Source organism: Brassica oleracea, chromosome C2 (assembly GCF_000695525.1).
Source record: "Brassica oleracea var. oleracea cultivar TO1000 chromosome C2, BOL, whole genome shotgun sequence".
Classification (NCBI taxonomy): domain Eukaryota; kingdom Viridiplantae; phylum Streptophyta; class Magnoliopsida; order Brassicales; family Brassicaceae; genus Brassica; species Brassica oleracea.
In genome coordinates this window covers 46,295,218-46,315,668 of record NC_027749.1, presented here as the reverse complement: position 1 = coordinate 46,315,668, position 20,451 = coordinate 46,295,218, and the positions used below count along the sequence as shown (strand labels likewise).

Below are 20,451 nucleotides of genomic sequence, written 5' to 3'. Positions count from 1 at the left end.
GGTCTTGAATGCACGAGATGATCAATGGTTAGGAAGTTATGGGCGATTTACTAAACGGAAACGAAACTGAGCTTAAGGAATGCGGTTTCCGGCGGTTACCTAGGGCGTTTATCGGTGGTGGCAAGCTGAACGTGATCACGGCACACGGTTGCTCCGGCGACGAGCTCAGGTGGGCTTTCTCTCTCTTTCTCTCTCTCTTTCTCTCTCTCTCTCTCTCTCTCTCCCTCTCTCTTTCTCTTTAAAGAAGTTAGGGATGGTGGAGATGGTGGAAGTGGTGGGGATGGTGGAGATGGTGGAGATGGTGGGTCATTACATTTATATTCGTTCATTTCCATTTTAAGTTTTGTTGTATTAAATCCAGCAACACTACTGTTCTAGGTAGTGTTCATTAGGCAAGTTTTGTTTTCCACTACTTTAAACAAGACTGGCCATTTGAATATGAACGGCCAACCAGTAAAACGCGCAGGCAAGAAAATGAAAAGTCTCGTTCTATAATGTAATAACTGAAACAAGTTCACCAAAACAGACTTTATAATGTTTTTTCCCAGTTGAAAAAAGGAGATCATTTGAAATGCTATTGATCACTTGTTAATGAATATTCTGAGCTAGCTGATAAGAAAACATTATAAGAATCTACAAGCTTTTTGTTTTCAATGCAAATTTAGCAAAGCAGAAACTTGAGAGACTCGATGTTGAAACACAAAATTGAAAGGAAAAAAAAAAAAAAATCTTTTCAGAGAGGGAAATGTAGGGCAAGAACGACTCTGCTTCAACAGCCTAAGGATAAGGAAACAGCAAAGCAGAGACAAAAGGCCCTATTGAATGATATGCGCCTACGCACCACTTAGGGTACGCCACAATTATTCCGTCAGAAACACCATTCTCGTGGGTATACCACGCCACCCCTCACTAAAGAGGGAATCGCTCGGCCTCAGGCGCTCTCTTTTATCTTTCTTCTAGGGCTTCCTTCTCCCCCCTTTTTATACGCACTCTCTTTTTCTCCTTTTCCCATTTTTGCCCCTCTTCTTTTTCTTCTTTCCAAATTGACCCCATCAACATGACTATTTTCTTAATTTTAAAGGTGACCCCATCAACATGACTATTTTCTTTTTCTTAATTTTAAAGGTGAATCGGTGAAATAACAATAAGAAAACAAAATTAAATTTCTAGAGAGAGAGTTGAGAAAGATAAGAAGAAAAAGGAAAAGAGAAAGAGAAAGGGAGGGGACGTTTGGTTACTTTGTTAATTTGGATATTTTTTGGTTATAGGATTCAATTTTTCATTTTTTTCAAAATATTCTAGTTTGCCAAGTGAACATATAATTTGTTATGGTTTAGCTCTGTTGCAATCTTATGGTAATGTCATATACATAATTTCAGTTATTGTCGTCCTGCAAGTAAAACTCTTCTTTAATTTTAAGGTTGAGATTTTAGAAAATGTAGGGAAAATAAAGAACACACAATCTTATTGATTGGTTGGCTCTGCTACGGCGGCTTCCTACCCGAGACCGTCTTATACGATGGAGCTTGAATGTTTCTCCTATATGTGTCCTGTGCAACTCTGCTCAAGAATCACACCATCACTTGTTTTTGAGTGTTCATACTCCTCTCCCATCTGGATTTCCATAGCTTCGTCAATCATGCCGCACCCACCTATGGATATTCACTCTGAGGCGGTTTGGTTGGGTCTTCCTCGGGGTTCCTCAGTTGTCCAAGCTCTTTGCCTGTTGAAAATCATTTTTCAGGCTGCTATTTACTTCATCTGGAAGGAAAGGAACGCAAAAATATTCACATCTTCCTCCATTCCGGCTGCTCAAATTAGGGTCTTTCCTGACCGCCTAGTACAAGACATGCTCCTCTCACTACCTCTATCTACTAACCTCTGCCAACCGTCACTGCTGGTGTTTTACTTTTCTTGTACCCCACCAACTTGATTCTTTTCTTTTGTATTGGGTTGTTTAGTATCTCTATTTCTGCTAATAAGTTGCTCAAAAATGTACGAAGTTTTAACATGATTACAAAAAAAAAAAAAAAATAATTGATGGGTCTTTTTTAAAACAAAAATAAAGTAAGGGGTTCAGCATGTGATTTAGTGAAAAGTAAGGGACTAATCTACAAAATTTCAAACAGAATCATAATCACACAGAAGATCATTAGACACAAAACGCGTCGTCGTCGCGATAGAGACGAAGAAGGAGAAGAACTGCAAATCCTCTCGTCAAAGTAGATCCGGATCATCTCTATATCCTCCCGACGACGGAATCATCCAACTCCGGTGAGTTTCTCGCCCCACCTTTCTCTTCTTCAGGCTCTAAGCCGTTCAATTTGGCGCGATTGATTTTGAATCGATTGATTTTCGTAACCTTGATTTCTCTTAGAGTTTGTTTTTGTGTGTTGTGGATGAGAAGTTATGGTGTGTGTGTGTGGTTACTCTGATTAGGAATGGCGTCGAGGAGAAACGTAAGGTACGCTCAGCTTCCAGGGGAGGAAGACGATGATGATTACACAAACGGTGGTGGAAGGAGAGATTTCGATCCTCGCTTCGATTATACGCCGAAAGCATTTGATAGAGTACCGTGGAAGTCTATAGCGTTAGCTTTGTTTCTTCTCTTCCTCGGTTGCTTGCTTCTCCTTTTGACGGTTTTCATATTCACTGGTCACATGGAAGGAGATAGCTCTCAGGGTTACGCGCTTCTTGTTCTTGGCATCCTTACTTTCCTCCCTGGTAAGGAGTTAGATACGATTCTTTAGTTTATTTATTGAATTCCTCATCTCGCTTGATACTTAATTTCAATGGTGTTTCTGATGAAAAAAGAACTTGTGGAGTTTTAGTGTGTTGGATCAACATGGCAAAGATTGAACTCGCTCTTTCTCTGTTTTCCTTAGAGATTTTATGCTTCTGAGATCCTTTAGTCTTCTGGAAAGAGCAGTGAACGCCACGTTGCTGTTTTGAGTGCTTGATCCTTGATTTGAAAACCGTTGTTTGATGTGGATACTGAGTGAGTTGGATCAAGTAGACTACACCTTAGTTTCCTCGTCTGTTGAAATCATGCAGCTTGTGCTCTTGGTCTGCTGAAATTATGCACTTTGTGCTCTGTTGTCTGTTGAAATGATGCTTTCTTTAGCCATTTATGCTTCTGAGATCCTCTTATGTTTCCCTGGAAAGAGCAGTGAATGTCATCGCGTTGCTGTTCTTAATGCATGATGCTTGATTTTAAAAGAACCCTTGTGGATTCCGTTGTTTGATGTATATATTGAGTGAGTTGAATCGAGTTAGTATGCACACAGCTTTTGTTATTTGTCTCTGATGAAATGATTCGTCTCTTTGTTTTTTTCTCTTTATGCATTTGTGCTTCATGAGTAAACGGGTGATTTTAATGGCCTTAACACGTTTCACAATTGTGTGGGATACAGGGTTCTATGAGACTCGGATTGCTTACTATTCGTGGAGAGGAGCCGAAGGGTACCGTTTCGCAGCCATTCCCTCCTACTGAATTCATTTAGCTGGAGACGTTACACCACTATCTGTGCATAAACTTTTTTTTTTCTTTCAAAGGAAGAGTCTTATTGGAGATATGTAATATACAAACAATAGACTTGATGAGATGTTTCATGAATCACTCCAAAAGGCTTGGATTATTATAGATAGGGATACTACATAGACTGTTATGCTCTATTCATCTAACATGTGAATCTTATTGAACCTCGTTTTTGTCAATATTTTGTATGCGTTTTTGTGTTCTGTCGGCAAAGCAGACGAATGAAGTGAACTTCATAACAATCACATGTTGGGAAAGAAATATCTCTAACCACCAATATACTTTTAGAAAATAGATGAACTCTAAACAGCATCAAAATGTAGTCTTTTAAAATAATTGAATGCTATTTCATTCCTCACGTTAGGAGTATGACTGGTTTTCTCTTGTTGTTGCATCAAAACATATAAATGTTGACTAATCTGGCTAACTTGACCTTCCGGCACTGGGCAGGCGTCAGCCCCCATACATGGTCACTTCAATCATTTCAATTTTCTTTTGTTTTCATTTTTGAAAGGGAGAAAAGAACCCGCAAATGCAGTTTTTGTGGTTGTTGACGTTTTGCAACAATCACTCAGACCGTTCTAAACTGATTTAAACCGTCCTAAACCTCATAAATTCAAAAGCTAATTCCAGCTAGCGTTTGCGGTTGCGGGAGGATAATTTTTTTCTTTTAAAAAAAACAATATATATACAAAAATAAAAATATTAATAAAAAACTTAAATTGGAATTATAAAATACGAAAATATATCTATTATATTTTAAATAATATTATAAAATTTAAAATAAAAATATTTTCTATAATTTTTAAAAATTTAAAACTATAATTTTCTAAATATAATTTTTACATTTATTATAATATTAAGATTTTTGATATTTTTATAATTATATAAAATGTGTTAATTTATTATTTAACCGCTGCTGCATTTATTAGTTAACCAATCATAAGTATCCCGCAAACGCAACAATTTCTAACCGTAGAACCAGTCGTATAAATCTTTTAAAACCGCTAGAAACTGCAACCACCCGCTTCCGTAAACTCCCGCAACAACAACCGCTGCGTTTGAACCAGTCGGCACAAGCTTTAATGCATGTTTGTTTTGAAATTTTTGGTTTGGTATTTGATACATTTCTTCCTTTTTTTCCCAGTTAATCAAGAAATTCTGAGACATATGCCAATAACATAAACATGTACATATTTGACGACATAAACATAGAAGTATTTTAAATATAAACTAGATCTCGACCCGCACAACCCTGCGGGTTTTATTTTATATACTAGATCATTTTAGTTTATAAAACAAAATTTATCAATAATTAAATATAGTTTAGAATTATGTATTATCTAACTCTATTATACCTGTGTTTATGTGATTTATGATATTATTATTATTAAAAAAATCAAATTTTGTATTCTTGTAACAAATTTTGTTTTGAAAACATAATTATGTAACATTACTATTTTACATATTTTTTATTTCTAAATTTGAAATATATATAAAATTTAAATCAAATTGGACCTTCTGTTAAAACCTAAATCAAATTGGTAATAGATAAAAAAATTTGGGATACTGTTAAAAACATCAAATTTTTAACACTATAATATATTGTGCCCGTAAAATATTACGGTACAATTAGTTAGTCTGTAATTCAGATTTGGTGTATATAATTTTTTTATAAACGCAGTATACATATGGTGATTAATTAAACCTATTTGGTATAGTGTTCGTTGTTAGTCTAAGGGGTTAGTCAAAATTTGATTTATATTGCATGTTCAGAATAATAACAATAGGATAATGTATTGGTCCACAGACTGGTTTGATAATGACTATCTATAAATTGATTTTACATTTAATAAGGATTAAAAATTGGTCATGTTTACCATTTCGGTTTTGTAGGAGTTATGATTATATTAGTTGTGATATATTATTAAACAATATTATTAGTAATAAATGAATGATAACTGATTTTGAGAGTATATTTTTTAAAAAAATCACACATGAATCAAAGTCATAACCTTTTGTTTTAATATATTTGATTAAAATTTATTCATAAATAAACAATGTTTCTTGAGTAAAAAAAACGTAATAATAACTGAAATGTACATTAAACAAATATTTTTTTGTGTGCACTGTAAACAATTTACAGATTCACATTGGTTTCCTTGATTCAACACACCATCAAAGACTCAAAAGGACTGGCTCAGCTCTGAGTCACACACACACGAGTTGGAATCTGAGTTTACCAACATTTTACCATTACACAGTAAGACTAACCTTTTCATATTTCTCTCTATATCAACTCAACGATTCTTCTGTTTTACTCTCTCTCTCTCTCTCTCTCTCTCTATCAACTAGATTCTCAATTTCTCCTGCTTAAACGTAATTGATGATGAGTGCCTTGACTGTATCGCTGAGTAGATTTTGAGGAGCAAGTTTTAACTATAACAAACGCTCTTTGTTTACAGAAGGGGAAAATGGACCATTCACCAAATAGATTTGGTGGCAATGGAGTTGAATCCATTCTAGCAAACTACAAGCTTGGTAAAACCCTTGGCATCGGATCTTTCGGCAAAGTTAAAATAGCGGAGCACGTCGTCACTGGCCACAAGGTCGCTATCAAGATCCTCAATCGCCGTAAGATCAAGAACATGGAGATGGAAGAGAAAGGTAATAATAATAACACGTGCCACTCTTAAGCTTCAGAGCTTTTCTTGAACATAACCTAGTTGCCTTTAATGATTGGTTGTGTACAGTAAAAACTCTATAGGTTAATAATGCTGGGATTATGAGAGTTTATTAATTTATAGTTATATTAATGCTCTGCTTCTTTCTTATAGTGGGGAGGGAGATCAAAATTCTCAGACTGTTTATGCATCATCATATCATTCGGCAGTATGAAGTCATAGAGACCCCTAGTGACATTTACGTTGTTATGGAGTATGTCAAGTCCGGGGAGCTCTTTGATTACATTGTTGAGAAAGGCAGGTTACAAGAGGAGGAGGCTCGTAACTTTTTCCAGCAGGTTTTGTTTGTCTATCTCTTACCCACACAACCACTGTTGTCCTTGTAGCTCCTTCTCTGAGTTTTGAGTGTTTGACTTCGAGCAGATAATATCTGGTGTGGAGTATTGCCATCGCAATATGGTTGTCCATAGAGACCTCAAGCCTGAGAATTTGCTGTTGGACTCGAGGTGTAATATCAAGATTGCAGATTTTGGACTGAGTAATGTCATGAGGGATGGTCATTTTCTGAAGACGAGCTGTGGAAGCCCCAACTACGCTGCTCCTGAGGTATTCAGTAATCTTATGTACTCTCATGTCTCGTTTCTCCTTTCATTGGATTATAAGCTGAATCATACCTTCCTACTTGTTGTAAGGTTATATCAGGAAAGTTATACGCTGGGCCTGAAGTAGATGTATGGAGCTGCGGAGTGATATTGTATGCTCTACTCTGTGGTACTCTTCCATTTGATGATGAAAACATTCCCAACCTTTTCAAGAAAATTAAGGTACTGTGCAATCTACTTTGATTCATCATTATTATGAGAAGTAATTAACTGAGGTGTTATTTTTCTGTCTAGGGTGGTATTTACACTCTTCCAAGTCATTTATCACCTGATGCTAGAGACCTGATCCCAAGGATGCTTGTAGTTGACCCAGTGAAACGAATCAGCATTCCTGAGATCCGTCAACACCGCTGGTTCCAGACTCATCTTCCTCGTTATCTTGCTGTTGCTCCACCAGATACAGTTGAGCATGCCAAAAAGGTTTGGTCTTCAAGCACCATTTGGAAAATCAAAACATTTACTTGCGGTAACAAATTTCTCTTATATTGTGCAGATCAATGAGGAGATAGTTCAAGAAGTGGTTAACATGGGATTTGACAGAAACCAGGTTATGGAATCTCTTCGCAACAGAGTACAAAACGATGTACGCAGTTTCTGCTTGTAATGTCCATATACTAGTTTACAATAGTTGCAGAAATGTCACTTGCTGTTTGTTTCAGGCTACTGTTACATACTACCTGCTATTAGACAACCGGTTCCGTGTTCCAAGTGGCTATCTTGAATCCGAGTTTCAGGAGACAACAGTATGTGTTTTTCTTTCTTCAGTTTATAGCTTTCCAACATATAAATATGCATAATTCCTTTGTGTTTTGTACTAACACTTTCACCTTTTCAATTTTACTCATCTAGGACAGTGGTTCCAATCCTATGCGCCCAGCTGAAGCCGCTGCTTCACCTGTAGGCCAATGGGTTCCTTCACCTATGGATCAGTACGGATTGGGAGGAAGATCACAAGTCCCAAGTGACCGTAAATGGGCTCTTGGACTTGAGGTTTGTTCATGATTGCTGAATCTTGTTAGAGTTATCATATATTATTTGGAACTTTGGGGATTTTATAAATGTTATCTTGTTTATGAATGAGTACTCTTCACCTGCACATAGCCAAACTGATAATTGTTCTGATACCGTTGTGTTTTGAACAGTCCCAAGCGCATCCTCGTGAGATCATGAACGAAGTACTGAAAGCTCTTCAAGAACTCAATGTGTGTTGGAAGAAGATTGGTCACTACAACATGAAATGCCGATGGGTTCCTTGTTTTGCTGATGGTCTGAATACTAGGGACAACAATCAGCTGCACTTCGGAGATGATTCCAGCATCATTGAAGATGACTGTGCCATGACCTCACCCACCGTCATCAAATTTGAACTTCAGGTAACTGCACACACACACACAATGCTCACATGTATCACCGAAACTAAACCGGCTAGGACAGAGACTAGACCCTAAAACTTGAACCAACTGTTTCATAGTAACAATGCTCACCTATATCATTACACCCACTTCCAACAATTTTTCTGTGCTACTTTGGATTTTGAAACAGCTATACAAAGCTCGGGAAGAGAAGTACTTGCTGGATATACAGAGAGTTAACGGTCCTCAGTTTCTCTTCCTGGATCTATGCGCAGCCTTTCTTACCAAGCTCCGTGTGATCTGAGAGCTTTTAACCATTTGTTGAAGACATTTGTTTCCACGGTTTGTAATAGTAGAGAAGATAGTGTAAGATGTGGGTGCAGTGTTTACTCTGCCGGGTTGCTATTATATACCTGGATTCGAAGCTAAACTCTACTGTAATAGTAATTATCTTTTTTCCATTTTTGATGGTTTCTAAGGTTTGGTCATGTGTACATAAAACTTAGATGTTCACAGTACACTCAGATTCTTAAATCTTGGCTACAAACTCGTTTGACCATTTTGATAATGTCTTTTTTTTTTTTGTTAAGGACAGGTCAAAACTCAACTATAGCCACAAGACCAATTCTTTTTGCCCAATTCTTTTTCTTGTCAAACATAAACAGAATATATTAAGGTAGTTGACACCTTACACTACGAGCAAGATTATTCGCCTGTTTTGAATCACAGATATGTGTTTTATCTCAAGAGTTCTAAAACTTTCTTTTAGTCTTTATATTTTTTCCAGGTAAGTTACAAAAGCAAACTATTCTTCAAGTTTTAAAAGACAAAATGTTTTTACAGATATTACTGGTATTATTATATCGATAAGTTCTGCTGATATTACTCGTATTACTACGTTGTATAGTAGTACTGAAGTGAACTATCTTCATCAGTTAAGAAGAAATTGTTGCAAAATCACATAAAATTTCTGAGCGTTTTCATATTTCCCATCACTAAATGAAAGTTTCAATTTCCGTGGTAAAAGACCATTTCTCGACTACGCTTTGTTAAGTGATGACATTGTTATTGCCGATCGTAGTGAGAGACAGTTTCTTGTGTTTCTTGTTCCTATCAATCTTTCAAATTCTTCTAATGCATTATACCAACCAAAGCCTGAACATAAGTCTTTATCCTTCTAAGACCCATCCAAGCTCAATTTTGTTAAAATACATTATAATGTTATCCTAATTTGTATAAAATAATTTTGATATCCTAATTTCTAGTTATTTTTTTGCTGTTTTTTTCAATTATGAATATTTGCAAATTATTTCATTTGGATATGTATCAAATCTGCAAATGTATCAAATCTCTTCATATCATATATTTCCATACACTTCCTTTTCTTTTCTTTTGGTCAAACAATTTTCTTTTCTGGTCATGAACTATTACAGAAAACCAATGAAACATTGACTTTATTTTCTTATTTTTATATTATTTTGCATTGCAGTTATGGCGCTACATAAATAACTTCACCATCCTACTCAAAATCTCAAAATACATTTTAGAAGAACAAAAACAAAGATTAACATTGTAAGTGGAGGGAAGGTCACAAGGCATCATGAAGTTTACAACACTAGCATCCATCGCGTTTGTTGTTGTCCTCTTGTCATCAACGGCTCCGATCAAATCCGAATTTCAATCTTTATCTACTAAACCACCTTGCACCACTATTGATATCACAGGATGCGTTCCAGCCATAATATTTGGAGCACAACTATCGCCAGAATGTTGTCAGAATCTGAAAGTACAACAACCATGTTATTGTGGTTTCATAAATAATGCAGGTTTAAAACCCTACATTACTTCTCCTCAAGGTCACGCAGCTCTAGCGTCTTGTGGTATTCCTTTTCCTGTTTGTTGAAGTCCTAGATAACTAATATAAAGTATGATATAATGAAGAACAATTATGTTATGTAAGAGTGATGATGATTGGAAATTCATTATAGCATGTCAATTCCGTGAAATGTTTTAAGTAAATCATTTATAACGTTTAAAATAAAAAAATAAAAAATCTTAGTTATTAAATGGAATAGAACAAACTTATGTTCTTTAAATGTGATATTCAATAACAAACCTAAAGAAATTGTTTGATGAAATTTTATTGGGTGCTTCTCTTACTTATTTATGTTGACCACCGATTGTGGGAAGACATGGCATGAGATAGAGAGAAGGTCACAAGACATGAAGTGTACAGAACTAATAGTACTCATCTCCAGCTCCGATCAAATCAAGAGTGGTTGCAAGATTTACAAAGCCGCCTTGACCGAGATTGATACCACAGGATGTTTTCCAGCTGTAGTCGTTGGAGATCAACCATGGCTATTGGAGAGAAGATCCTACGTCGGAAATATGAAAGAGACTTGAGTAATATATAAGAAACTTGGGTCAATCCAATAATCGCCAATTGGTTTTAAGTTGGAAACCCAAGAAACTTATCATGGTATCAGAGCCCAGATCCTAAATACCCTAAACTCCTAATTAAATTAAAATTAACCCTTCTGACCGGGTATAAAGGTCGTGATTAACTTTTCCAACCGGGTATAAAAGTTGTGTTAAACTCGCTCGACCGAGTATAAATGTCTTAAAGTTCCGAGATTTCTGACCGATAAGAGCCATCATCTCGAGGAGGGATATTAGGGATATATATCCCACATCGGGAATTCTAAGGGACATTAAGTAATATATAAAAGGTTAGGGCCAATCCACTAATTGCCAATTGATTTTAAGTTGGAAGCCCAAAAAACTTATCATGGTATCAGAGCGGGCCCAATACCCTGATCCATTAATCCGGCCCGGACAGTGGCCCGATCATCCAATTAGCTGATGGTCCATAGAAGGCTCAGTTCCGCCGAGATCGATAGAAAATAAAACATGATTTCAGAAGGGGTATGATGAATTCTGCGAGATTAATGGTTATACGCACCATTATCTCGAAAGAGGGTATTGGATAGAAGATCTCTCATTGGAAATATGAAAGGGACTTGAGTAATATATAAGAGACTTGGGTCAATCCACTAATCGCCAATTGGTTTTAAGTTGGAAACCCATCAAACTTATCGATAGCCACAGCATTGCCGAACACTGAAAGCACAACAGCCATGTTTTTGTGATTTCGTAAAGGATCCAGCTCTAAAACACTTCTCTACTTTCCCGCAAGCTCACATGGCCCTAGCGTCTTGTGCCTCATCCTTCATGTTGAAGTAACCAAGATAATTATTAAAGTAATTTATGATGATGAATATAAATTCATAATGCATGGTTTTTCCATATAATTTTTAATAAATCATATGTAAAGAGTGCTTGAAGCATTTCAGAGAGATACTACGACCCATCAACGTAAAATAATTTAACACATGTAATTTCATTACTAGTTCAGTTTTATTTTATGGATTACAATTTAATTATTTACTAAATTTAATTAAAACTACTAGTATGATATTTACTAGATATCCTTTATTTTTTTACAACGAAAAGCTATTCTATTACTCAAACTTGAGATGGTCTGGGTAACCAAACCGGAATAGAACAACCAACAAAATGAAGCTCTCTATGGAACGATCTTGCCATCCTAGCTAAAAAATCAGAAATCCGATTTTGCTTTCGTGGGATATGAGTAATCTTGAAGTCTGGGAAGCATATCTGCAGAGTCTCTATCCTCTCCAATTCTGTTGCAAAACATGGCCAAGCTCGTGGCTCTTTAATCATGGCAATCAAATCCTTACAGTCCGCTCCAAAGCTCTGGCACGTCGAGTATTGTAGCATGCTTTCCATCGCTCATCTTAGTGCTTCTAGTTCTGAATGCAGAGGAGACTCCCGTCGAATGTAGTTTCATGTTCCAATAAGTTGAACCTCCCCCAAGCTGTCTATCCAAGCCCATCCACACCCGCTGAACTGTGATGTAGATGTCCAAGAGACATCAATCATACATATACTACCCAAGCTTAAGACTTGAGGTTGATCACTACTATGTTCTTGTTGAGGTGATGACACCATCTCATTTGCATTGAACCAGGCTTGGCACTCACTCTCTGCATATCGAACTAGCTCCAAAGGATCTCGATCAATTCCCCTAAAAAGCTTATCATTCCTGGCTTTCCAAATATACCAGATTATCCGAGGATAAGGATCCCTGTCTGAATATGGATGAACAATGTTGTCCTTTCTCCAGAAGAGATAGTCCATATTAGCATAGACACTTGATACTGGAAAAGTTGTACGCGTTGGCGTCGAGGATAAGGCCCAAACTTGTAAGGCTGGTGGGCAATCAAAGATTGCATGAGTGACAGATTCTTCTGGTTCTCCACATCTCGGGCAGTAATTGTCGCATCTCATGTTTCGCCTTGTCAAGTTTTTCGTTAGTGCCACATGGCCTGTTATCAATTGCCATATGAGGTGTCGAATTTTTTGTAGAGCTTTTATCTTCCAAGCAAAGGCCTGGAGCTTTGTTATACTGGGTTCTAGAATCTCTTTCTCTTCCTCAGGTTGCATCAAATTGCTAGCTACCCAATATCCAGATTTAACCGTGTAGATACCACTCTTCGTATAGCTCCAAAAGAATGTGTCACGGCGATGAGCCGAGCTTATGGCCATACTCCTTATGAGAGGTATGTCTTCAGGGTGCACATAATTTTGCAGTAAGCCAACATCCCATTCCTTTGTATCCTGGTTTATAAAATAGATGACTCGCATGTTTGGGTTAAGAACTGGTGCTAAGGGACGAGCATGTCTGGCTGGTGTCGTAGGGATCCAAGGATCCTCCCAGACCTTAACCTCATTATCCTGAGTGTATCTTCTGTCTAATACCCAAAAGCAACAGTTCTCTAGCTGTTGAGATACTGGTCCACACATACGAAAGACTACTTACAGAAAGAGAACGCAAAGGCGAGCTCATCCTGTAGTATCTTCCTTTCAATACTCTAGCCACCAGCGAATCCAGATATTGGACTAACCTCCATAGTTGTTTTGCTGATAAAGCTAGGTTCAACTCATGGATCATACGGAAACCAATCTCACCCTCCTCTCGTGGTAAACATACCTTTTTCCATTTTGCCCAATGAATTTCTCTCTTCGGTGGGTTCGAACTCCACCAAAATTGTGCAATAGCACTTGCTAGGTTTTCGCATATCTCCAAAGAAAGCAAAAATGTTGACATAACATAACTAGATATCCTTGTTGAGAGACTGAATAATGAGGATATTGATAGGTTTTCTTAGTAAGAGATCTCGTTTCCATCATTAAGGGTATAGTACTTTCCAGTTTTGATACTAATTTTTTAATTTCTTTTCTGTTATTAGAAAAAACATTGAGACAGAATCCACAACAGGTTACAAATTAAGGTACGGTACAACCATTTGATAGACTCATCATTATTATGTGAAGTAATTAACTGAGAAGTTATATTTTCTCTAGGGTGGTATTTACACTCTTCCAAGTCATTTATCACCTGATGCTAGAGACCTGATCCCAAGGATGCTTGTAGTTGACCCAGTGAAACGAATCAGCATTCCTGCAGACTCATCTTCCTCGTTATCTTGCTGTTGCTCCACCAGATACACTAGAGCATGCCAAAAAGGTTTGGTTCGTCACCATTTGGAACATCAAAAGATTCACTTGCGGTGATAGTAAACAAATTTCTCTTATATTGTGCAGATCAATGAGGAGATAGTTCAAGAAGTGGTTAACATGGGATTTGATAGAAACCAGGTTATGGAATCTCTTCGCAACAGAGTACAAAACGATGTATGTAGTTGTTTCTGTCTGTTATGCTTTTAAATACTAGTTTTCAATAGTTACTGAAATGCCACTTGCTGCGTCGTTTCAGGCTACTGTTACATACTACTTGTTACTGGACAACAGGTTCCGTGTTTCAAGTGGCTATCTTGAATCCGAGTTTCAGGAGACAACAGTATGTGTTTTTCTTTCTTCCTCAGTAGATAGCTTTCCAACATATAATGCTAATCAAACCCGAGTTCCGCCTTTATGTTTTGTACTGACATTTTCACCCTTTTTAACTCATGTAGGACAGTGGTTCCAATCCAATTCTTTTCCTTTTCTTTTTCACGACGAAACCCTGCACATGCGCAGTGAAACTTCAAAGTTCAAAACCATATAACGGTATCTGTTGCCACACAGATCAGTAAGAATGGCCTTAGTAACCATCACAAGATCTCAAAACTCCCCCTAGGAATAAATAAAATGATTCATGAGGAGGCTACTACTCTTAAGACCTCCTAAGTGCTAACTCGATTTTTTTTGGTGTTTTCCCTTCGCCATCCTCAGGTTTCACTACAGGAGGAGAAGGTTGTTTAGTCTGTGGTGTAAGCTTTGAAACACTAGGCTCGTCAGGAACAATAACTGTGCTAGTGAAACCCATCTCGTCAAAAGGCGGATCCTCCTGCTTCTTTTGTTTATTCTTAGCCTTGGAATCTGTCAAGATCAAAAATCTCATAATTATAAGCAGTATAGAGACATAGACCAAACTAGTAAAATACAGAAGAAACAAAAACCAAAACAGATATCATGTCCAGTTACAAAAAAAACTATATTAATCACATGACAAAGTTCAAAAACAACTGAGACTTTGAATAAATATCAAAACTCAGACGATCAATCTGCGGTGTAGCCGGCTTCAAATTAATTTTGTTTTTGAATTACAAACTCTGAAACGGATAAAAAAGAAACGAAGAACAAAAAAAAAGATCTCTCTTTGTGTGAGGAACAATAACACAAAAAAAGGAAAGACCTTATAGTTGAGAAGATTGAACCGATGAATTTGGTGGATATAACATACCTTTTTATAGTTGAGGTAATCTCCAGGATTCAGAGAAATGAAGTAATGGTATATGCATTCAATGATGGATTGCGTGAGGAGTGGAGAATAATGATTCAGTGTACTTTGTAACGTTTCTAGCATTGTACTTGGTGAAAGTTTTGGAGGATGTGTCGTATCCAGCGTCAGCACCAAATGACTGGTGTATCTAGAGTGGCTGTTACATCGATCAATGGGTTCTGCTTCAAAGCTGCGGTACGGAGACTGCTGCATGGTCATGGAAGTACTGGACCTCAAGTTGTTAACAGATTTCATAAGTTGATGGTATCAATCTCAAAACCACTGAAATGCATACACAAAAGGGTTATTACTATTATTTTTTAAACCTTGCCAAGAACTGTTGTCAGGGACTTTGAAAGAGACGATGGCTTTTGTCTACGGGAGGATATCAGTGAATGTAACCGTTGTCAAAACATGCCAAGCAGAGATTAAGTGAAAACATAGTGACAGTGTTTTACAAATTTTTACTTACTAATAGTGAACCAAGTCGCACCGTCACTATCCTCAAGCTTGAGAACAATTGAGTAGCCACCTTTAGCAACTTAATCTTGTGTTGTCTTCAAGTGAGCAAGAAAAGGATCAAGTAACCTTGTAGCTATCTTCCGAGGATTTCCATCAGATGTTACCAACAGAGACACATGGTGACAAAAGTTAGCGATTGAACAGTCACTGTCACAAAGCTTAACTAAACATTATGGGATCAATAGCCATTTTAAGGCTTCTATTCTTATCAAGGAACATAAAAATGCAATCTTTTGACTTTTACATAACAATATTTTCAGAAAAGTTACAGTTTCGAACACAAAGTTGAGCATCCGATGTTTGTAACTAAACAATTTTGATCAATTACAACTAAAGAGAAAGAAGTTATTTTACCAGGTTTGAGTGTAAGTGAACTGAAATGCAACCAAATAAACTTATAAAGTCAGTGAGAAGATTTCATCGCAAATCTTGAAACTTTTCAGATTTCAGATTATCTAAAGAATAACCCACAAAGCGAAATAAGAAAGAAACAAAGACTGCAGAAATAGACGGTTCAGCTATAAGGAGAGGAGAGTAGCAGAATGGATACCATGATTCGAGCCGCTAGTGAGTAGAACCAGCGACAGGTTCATACCTGTTTGACTTCAGACACTGTTGTTTGACCGAAATTCAAATCTCTTAGGAAACAAAAAAATTATAAGAACAACTTTTCTTATTAGCTTTAAAAACTACTCAAAACTACTCTCAATGTTTCACTCCTAGATCTTATGCATGGAACACCTCTGCATGAGACCTATATTTATATGAAAGACAATTCCCTTTAACATGTGGGATATGGAAAACACAAACTTAACCTAAATAGAAACTTCATTTTCCTATTTCTAGGTTTCCTATTTCCGGAGGATTCATTGATCAATTATGGAGTAGTGTGTCGATTGATCGACGAACCGTTGAGAAAGATGAAACGATGAATCTTTCAAAAAGAAAAAAAGATGAAACGATGAAGAGAGGATGTCGACGAAATGATCAAAGATCTGCGTTTTAAGGATTCGGGTGCATTGGGCTATTGGGCCTAAATATCATATATACTAATTAATAACAAACCAGGTGCATCAATAACTAATATAGCCCAACAATGCTGTGGATTATGGATCAGCAACAAAATCAGCCCAATTTGAGTGTGACATGGCAAAAATAATGAATTCTGATTGGTTGATTATAATTTATCTGAGGAGCAATGTGGAAGCTTTATATGTTCCTTTTTAGTATTGTGATCCACCTCAACACTACGTGGATCCCACTTATAATCTAAACATTACGATAAACAGAAATTGTATCGTCAATTTAACCAATATTTACAAACCCTCTTTTTTCTGACCTCGTTGATCCTCCCCTCTCTGTCCTTGATCCGCTTCTCTCATGGGTCCATAGACGCACACTGCAACACTGGTCCGTGGTCTCAACTTCACCCGCCTCCGTCTCCATGGAAGGATCGAAGGAAACGTCAACAAGCTCTGTGCTCAACTCGAGAAATCTACTCCAATGAAAGTTGAATCTGGAAATTCCAACAAGAAGAAGAGAAGATCTGATTACGATTCTCCCCATGCGGCTCCTGTACGAAGAAGGTACATTGATCTGAACGATGATATTGACGGAGGAGAAGACCGGATCGGGGGTGTACAAGAGAAAGCTCTCTGACGATTTTGATAGAATCGTTGAAATCAATTAAATCTGGTTTACTGCTACATCTAATTTTTGAACGTTTTGTTTATTCAGATCTTTGTAAGCTATTATTGAATGGTGGGGTCTAAGCGTATATCGTAATGACCAAATAAATCTTTCACCTAATATAAATCTCAACTATTCCTAGGATCAGTGTTGTTTTTTGTCGAGTAGTAATTAGAAGATAAACCGATGAAGGATGTGCTCTCATGTCATTAGATATTCAGGTACTTTTCCTCTTTGTTTGCCTTGTTATCCAGTGTAGTTTCTTCTACACGACATCAAGAATGTACACGAAAGAATGAAAGTATCAGTAACATTGACAGACATTCCTGATATAGAAAATATTAAATACATAGCGCATCTAGAAAGGTGGTCATGATAGGACAAACCTTTACTCTTTGTTGATGAGATAAAAGTAAAACACAAACAATTGATAAATTGCATCACATGTCATTTAAACATGCGTCTGCATTATAGCTATAATGATTCTGGTTGACAATATCTATCGTTTTGTAGGGTCTAATAAACGAGCTACAACACTTTTTGCCAACAAATGTGAAACCCAAGTTACAGATAGTGGATACATTTATCAAGGTAAGCAAAACAGTGACTTATATGGAACTGCATACTAATGTGCTGGTGAGACACATTTAAAACGGAAAATCATTACTCATTTTTTGCAGGCATACTATTTACCAGAGACGGAGTATGTCCACTAGACAAGGGCTCATCTGGTAAGCAAACAAAACTTCTTTTTCCTTTTAATAGATAGAAGATTTGATGAAAATGTGTAAACAATGATAAATATACAGGAATATACTTGTAACTTTAGTAGCCACCATGAAAGGCTGGAAGAGGAAAACGCGGCTAGAAGTTGTGGATAAGATTGAATCAGCTGCTGCGTAGAGATCTAAATCTAGAAGCAAGCTTTTTGAACTTCCAGCAACAGCGAGTAATATTTACATGTATTGAGAGCTGTAAATTGGAGGAAAGGCCTTAAGGTTAGGCCTTCTTGATTATTGTCGCTGCTTATGGGTTTGTGTTAAAAATCCTTCTGAAGTTGTACAGTCTTGAGGAGACTATAACTCGCAATAATATCTAAGAAAGGTAATCACAATATTTTTTAGCAATCTAATTCTATAAATAATATTAGATAATTAAAATTAATTTAATAATTAATTTTATTTAAAAATATTAATAATTGTAGATGATATATAATTTTTTTATTATAGAGTTGTTATTTTCTTTTCAGAGCAAGTATAAAGGAGATCTCTTTCGATCAGAGCTCAAGAGCTGTTCTTCAAGCTGGTATTGATAAGTTTGCTGATGCTGTTGGTCTCACTCTCGGCCCTAGAGGTATTCATTACAATCTCAATGTCCGTTGTACCAAGTTGTGTCTCTCTTTTGTCTTAACCTTGTGGTCTTTTACAAGGGAGAAATGTTATGTTGATGAATTTGGAAGTCCCAAGGTTATGAATGATGGCGTAAACAACGTACATATTTTTGGCCGACCTCTTTCAGACTTTTTTAGTCCACCACAAATTATTTTTAACAAAGTGCAGGAAAAACTATAAAAATTAATAATTTTGTAACTATATAATTTTATAAATTTTTAGAATTATTAGTTTTTACAAAAACATTTTATTATAAATCTATATTTTTGAAAATAATTTTGGGTAAAATAAATAATTAAATTTATCGTTCATATAAATTGTTAAAATTTTAAATTCGAATTTATATATTTTTTTACACTATTTGATTTAAATACTAACAATTACCTACGTAAACACTAACCAACGCTATAAACCTCAGCTTTTTGAACATGAAAGCGCTAATAACGCTAATGGTCAATCAAATCTTTACGGAAATACGATATGAAAATGTCAATACATGAATTCGCCGGTCATTCTTTTATCAACCTAATCAAGCTGTGTGACTTCTAAGGGCAACCACAATGGTGGGATTGTGTTTCAAGTCCCTTAGCATTTTTAATTAAACTTTTATCTAAGGGACCTAAGCTAAGGGACTAAGTGGATTATTAGTGGGACTTTGATTGTTTCTTAGTTTATTATTTAATTAATATTTTTATTTGAATAAGTGATAACATATGTAAAGAAGTTTTAAATAAAAATTATATGATAGAAGTTTAACATTAAAATTGAAATATTAAGAAAATTACAGAATTTAAAAAAAAATTGCCAAAATCATAATTTAAAAAACAAACAAACATTTATTCCAATACAAATAGAAACTTATAAACTATATGTTATTTAGAAGATGTCCAAATTTATTCCATATATTTTCAATCAAATCATTTTTTAAACGTTGATGGGTTTCTAGATTCCGAAGGTTCGTCCGACGTTCAAGTGGAGGGCCGAGAGGTGACGGATTATTGACGGTAAAGGTATCCGCCTCTTCTCTTTCTCGAAATTCAGCAATGTTGTACTGAGTTCTTGACGATCGTTCATCCTCGACAATCATATTATGAAGTATGACACAAGCTCTCATAATATTACCTATTTTTCGTTTATCCCATATGTTAGATGGATTTCTAACAATGGCAAACCTAGCTTGTAGGACTCCGAAGGCACGCTCGACATCTTTTCGCACACCTTCTTGGATTTGAGCAAATACAGAATGCTTCTGAATTTGTGGTAGTCGGATAGATTGAATAAAAGTAGCCTATTTTAGATAAATACCATCCGTGAGATAATAAGCCAAATTGTACGGATCATTGTTAACATAGAAGTTAACTTGTGGTGCTATTCCGTTAATAATGTCATCAAAAACGGGTGATCGATCGAGAATATTAAGATCGTTCATAGTACCTGGAGCTCCAAAAAAGGAGTGCCATATCCAGAGGTCATATGATGCCACCGCCTCTAAGACAATCGTTGGTTTTCCGGTTCCTCGTGAATACATTCCTTTCCAAGCAGTGGGGCAATTCTTCCACTCCTAATGCATACAGTCGATGCTTCCAATCATCCCTGGGAACCCACGTTGCTCCCCAAAGTATAGTAGTCTCTGCAGATCTTCCGGTGTGGGACGTCTTAGGTATTCATCGCCAAACAAGCGGATTATTCCGGCGGCAAAATTGTGCAAACATCGTCGAGCAGTTGTTTCACCCATTCGGACA

The 20,451-nt window shown here is 36.4% G+C and overlaps 2 protein-coding genes and 3 long non-coding RNA genes across 7 annotated transcripts; 4 read left to right on the top strand and 1 right to left on the bottom strand.

Annotated features, from left to right (window-relative positions):
- Nucleotides 1–2,117: 2,117 nt before the first annotated feature.
- Nucleotides 2,118–3,735, top strand: LOC106324986 (transmembrane protein 230-like). The gene is made up of 3 exons (XM_013762994.1): nucleotides 2,118–2,274; nucleotides 2,440–2,724; nucleotides 3,414–3,735. The coding sequence occupies exons 2-3, from the start codon at nucleotides 2,442–2,444 to the stop codon at nucleotides 3,491–3,493; spliced, it is 363 nt and encodes a 120-aa protein (XP_013618448.1). The 5' UTR covers nucleotides 2,118–2,274; nucleotides 2,440–2,441; the 3' UTR covers nucleotides 3,494–3,735.
- A 1,956-nt stretch (nucleotides 3,736–5,691) lies between these two features.
- LOC106322867 (SNF1-related protein kinase catalytic subunit alpha KIN11-like) lies at nucleotides 5,692–8,699 on the top strand. Of its 2 annotated transcripts, XM_013761011.1 has the most exons (11): nucleotides 5,692–5,801; nucleotides 6,004–6,205; nucleotides 6,376–6,560; nucleotides 6,646–6,828; nucleotides 6,915–7,046; nucleotides 7,119–7,304; nucleotides 7,378–7,467; nucleotides 7,544–7,627; nucleotides 7,734–7,874; nucleotides 8,027–8,257; nucleotides 8,427–8,699. In XM_013761011.1, exons 2-11 carry the CDS (start codon nucleotides 6,013–6,015, stop codon nucleotides 8,538–8,540), a joined length of 1,539 nt encoding a protein of 512 aa, XP_013616465.1. In that variant the 5' UTR covers nucleotides 5,692–5,801; nucleotides 6,004–6,012; the 3' UTR covers nucleotides 8,541–8,699. The 2 variants fall into 2 exon arrangements, with proteins under 2 accessions (XP_013616465.1, XP_013616467.1); XM_013761013.1 differs by lacking the exon at nucleotides 5,692–5,801 and having other exon boundaries at nucleotides 5,822–6,205.
- Nucleotides 8,700–13,691: 4,992 nt separating this feature from the next.
- Nucleotides 13,692–14,140, top strand: LOC106326110. Its single transcript, XR_001267147.1, has 3 exons — nucleotides 13,692–13,850; nucleotides 13,928–14,017; nucleotides 14,100–14,140. It is a non-coding gene; the product is annotated as an uncharacterized LOC106326110 (long non-coding RNA).
- A 480-nt stretch (nucleotides 14,141–14,620) lies between these two features.
- On the bottom strand, nucleotides 14,621–16,055 carry LOC106326111. The gene is made up of 3 exons (XR_001267148.1): nucleotides 15,580–16,055; nucleotides 15,069–15,389; nucleotides 14,621–14,704 (listed from the first exon to the last, which is right to left on the bottom strand). It is a non-coding gene; the product is annotated as an uncharacterized LOC106326111 (long non-coding RNA).
- An 836-nt stretch (nucleotides 16,056–16,891) lies between these two features.
- Nucleotides 16,892–18,845, top strand: LOC106325473. 2 transcript variants are annotated; one of them, XR_001266913.1, is made up of 5 exons: nucleotides 16,892–17,539; nucleotides 17,832–17,909; nucleotides 17,999–18,049; nucleotides 18,128–18,316; nucleotides 18,568–18,845. It is a non-coding gene; the product is annotated as an uncharacterized LOC106325473 (long non-coding RNA). The 2 variants fall into 2 exon arrangements; XR_001266912.1 differs by having other exon boundaries at nucleotides 18,128–18,422.
- The last annotated feature ends 1,606 nt before the right edge of the window (nucleotides 18,846–20,451 follow it).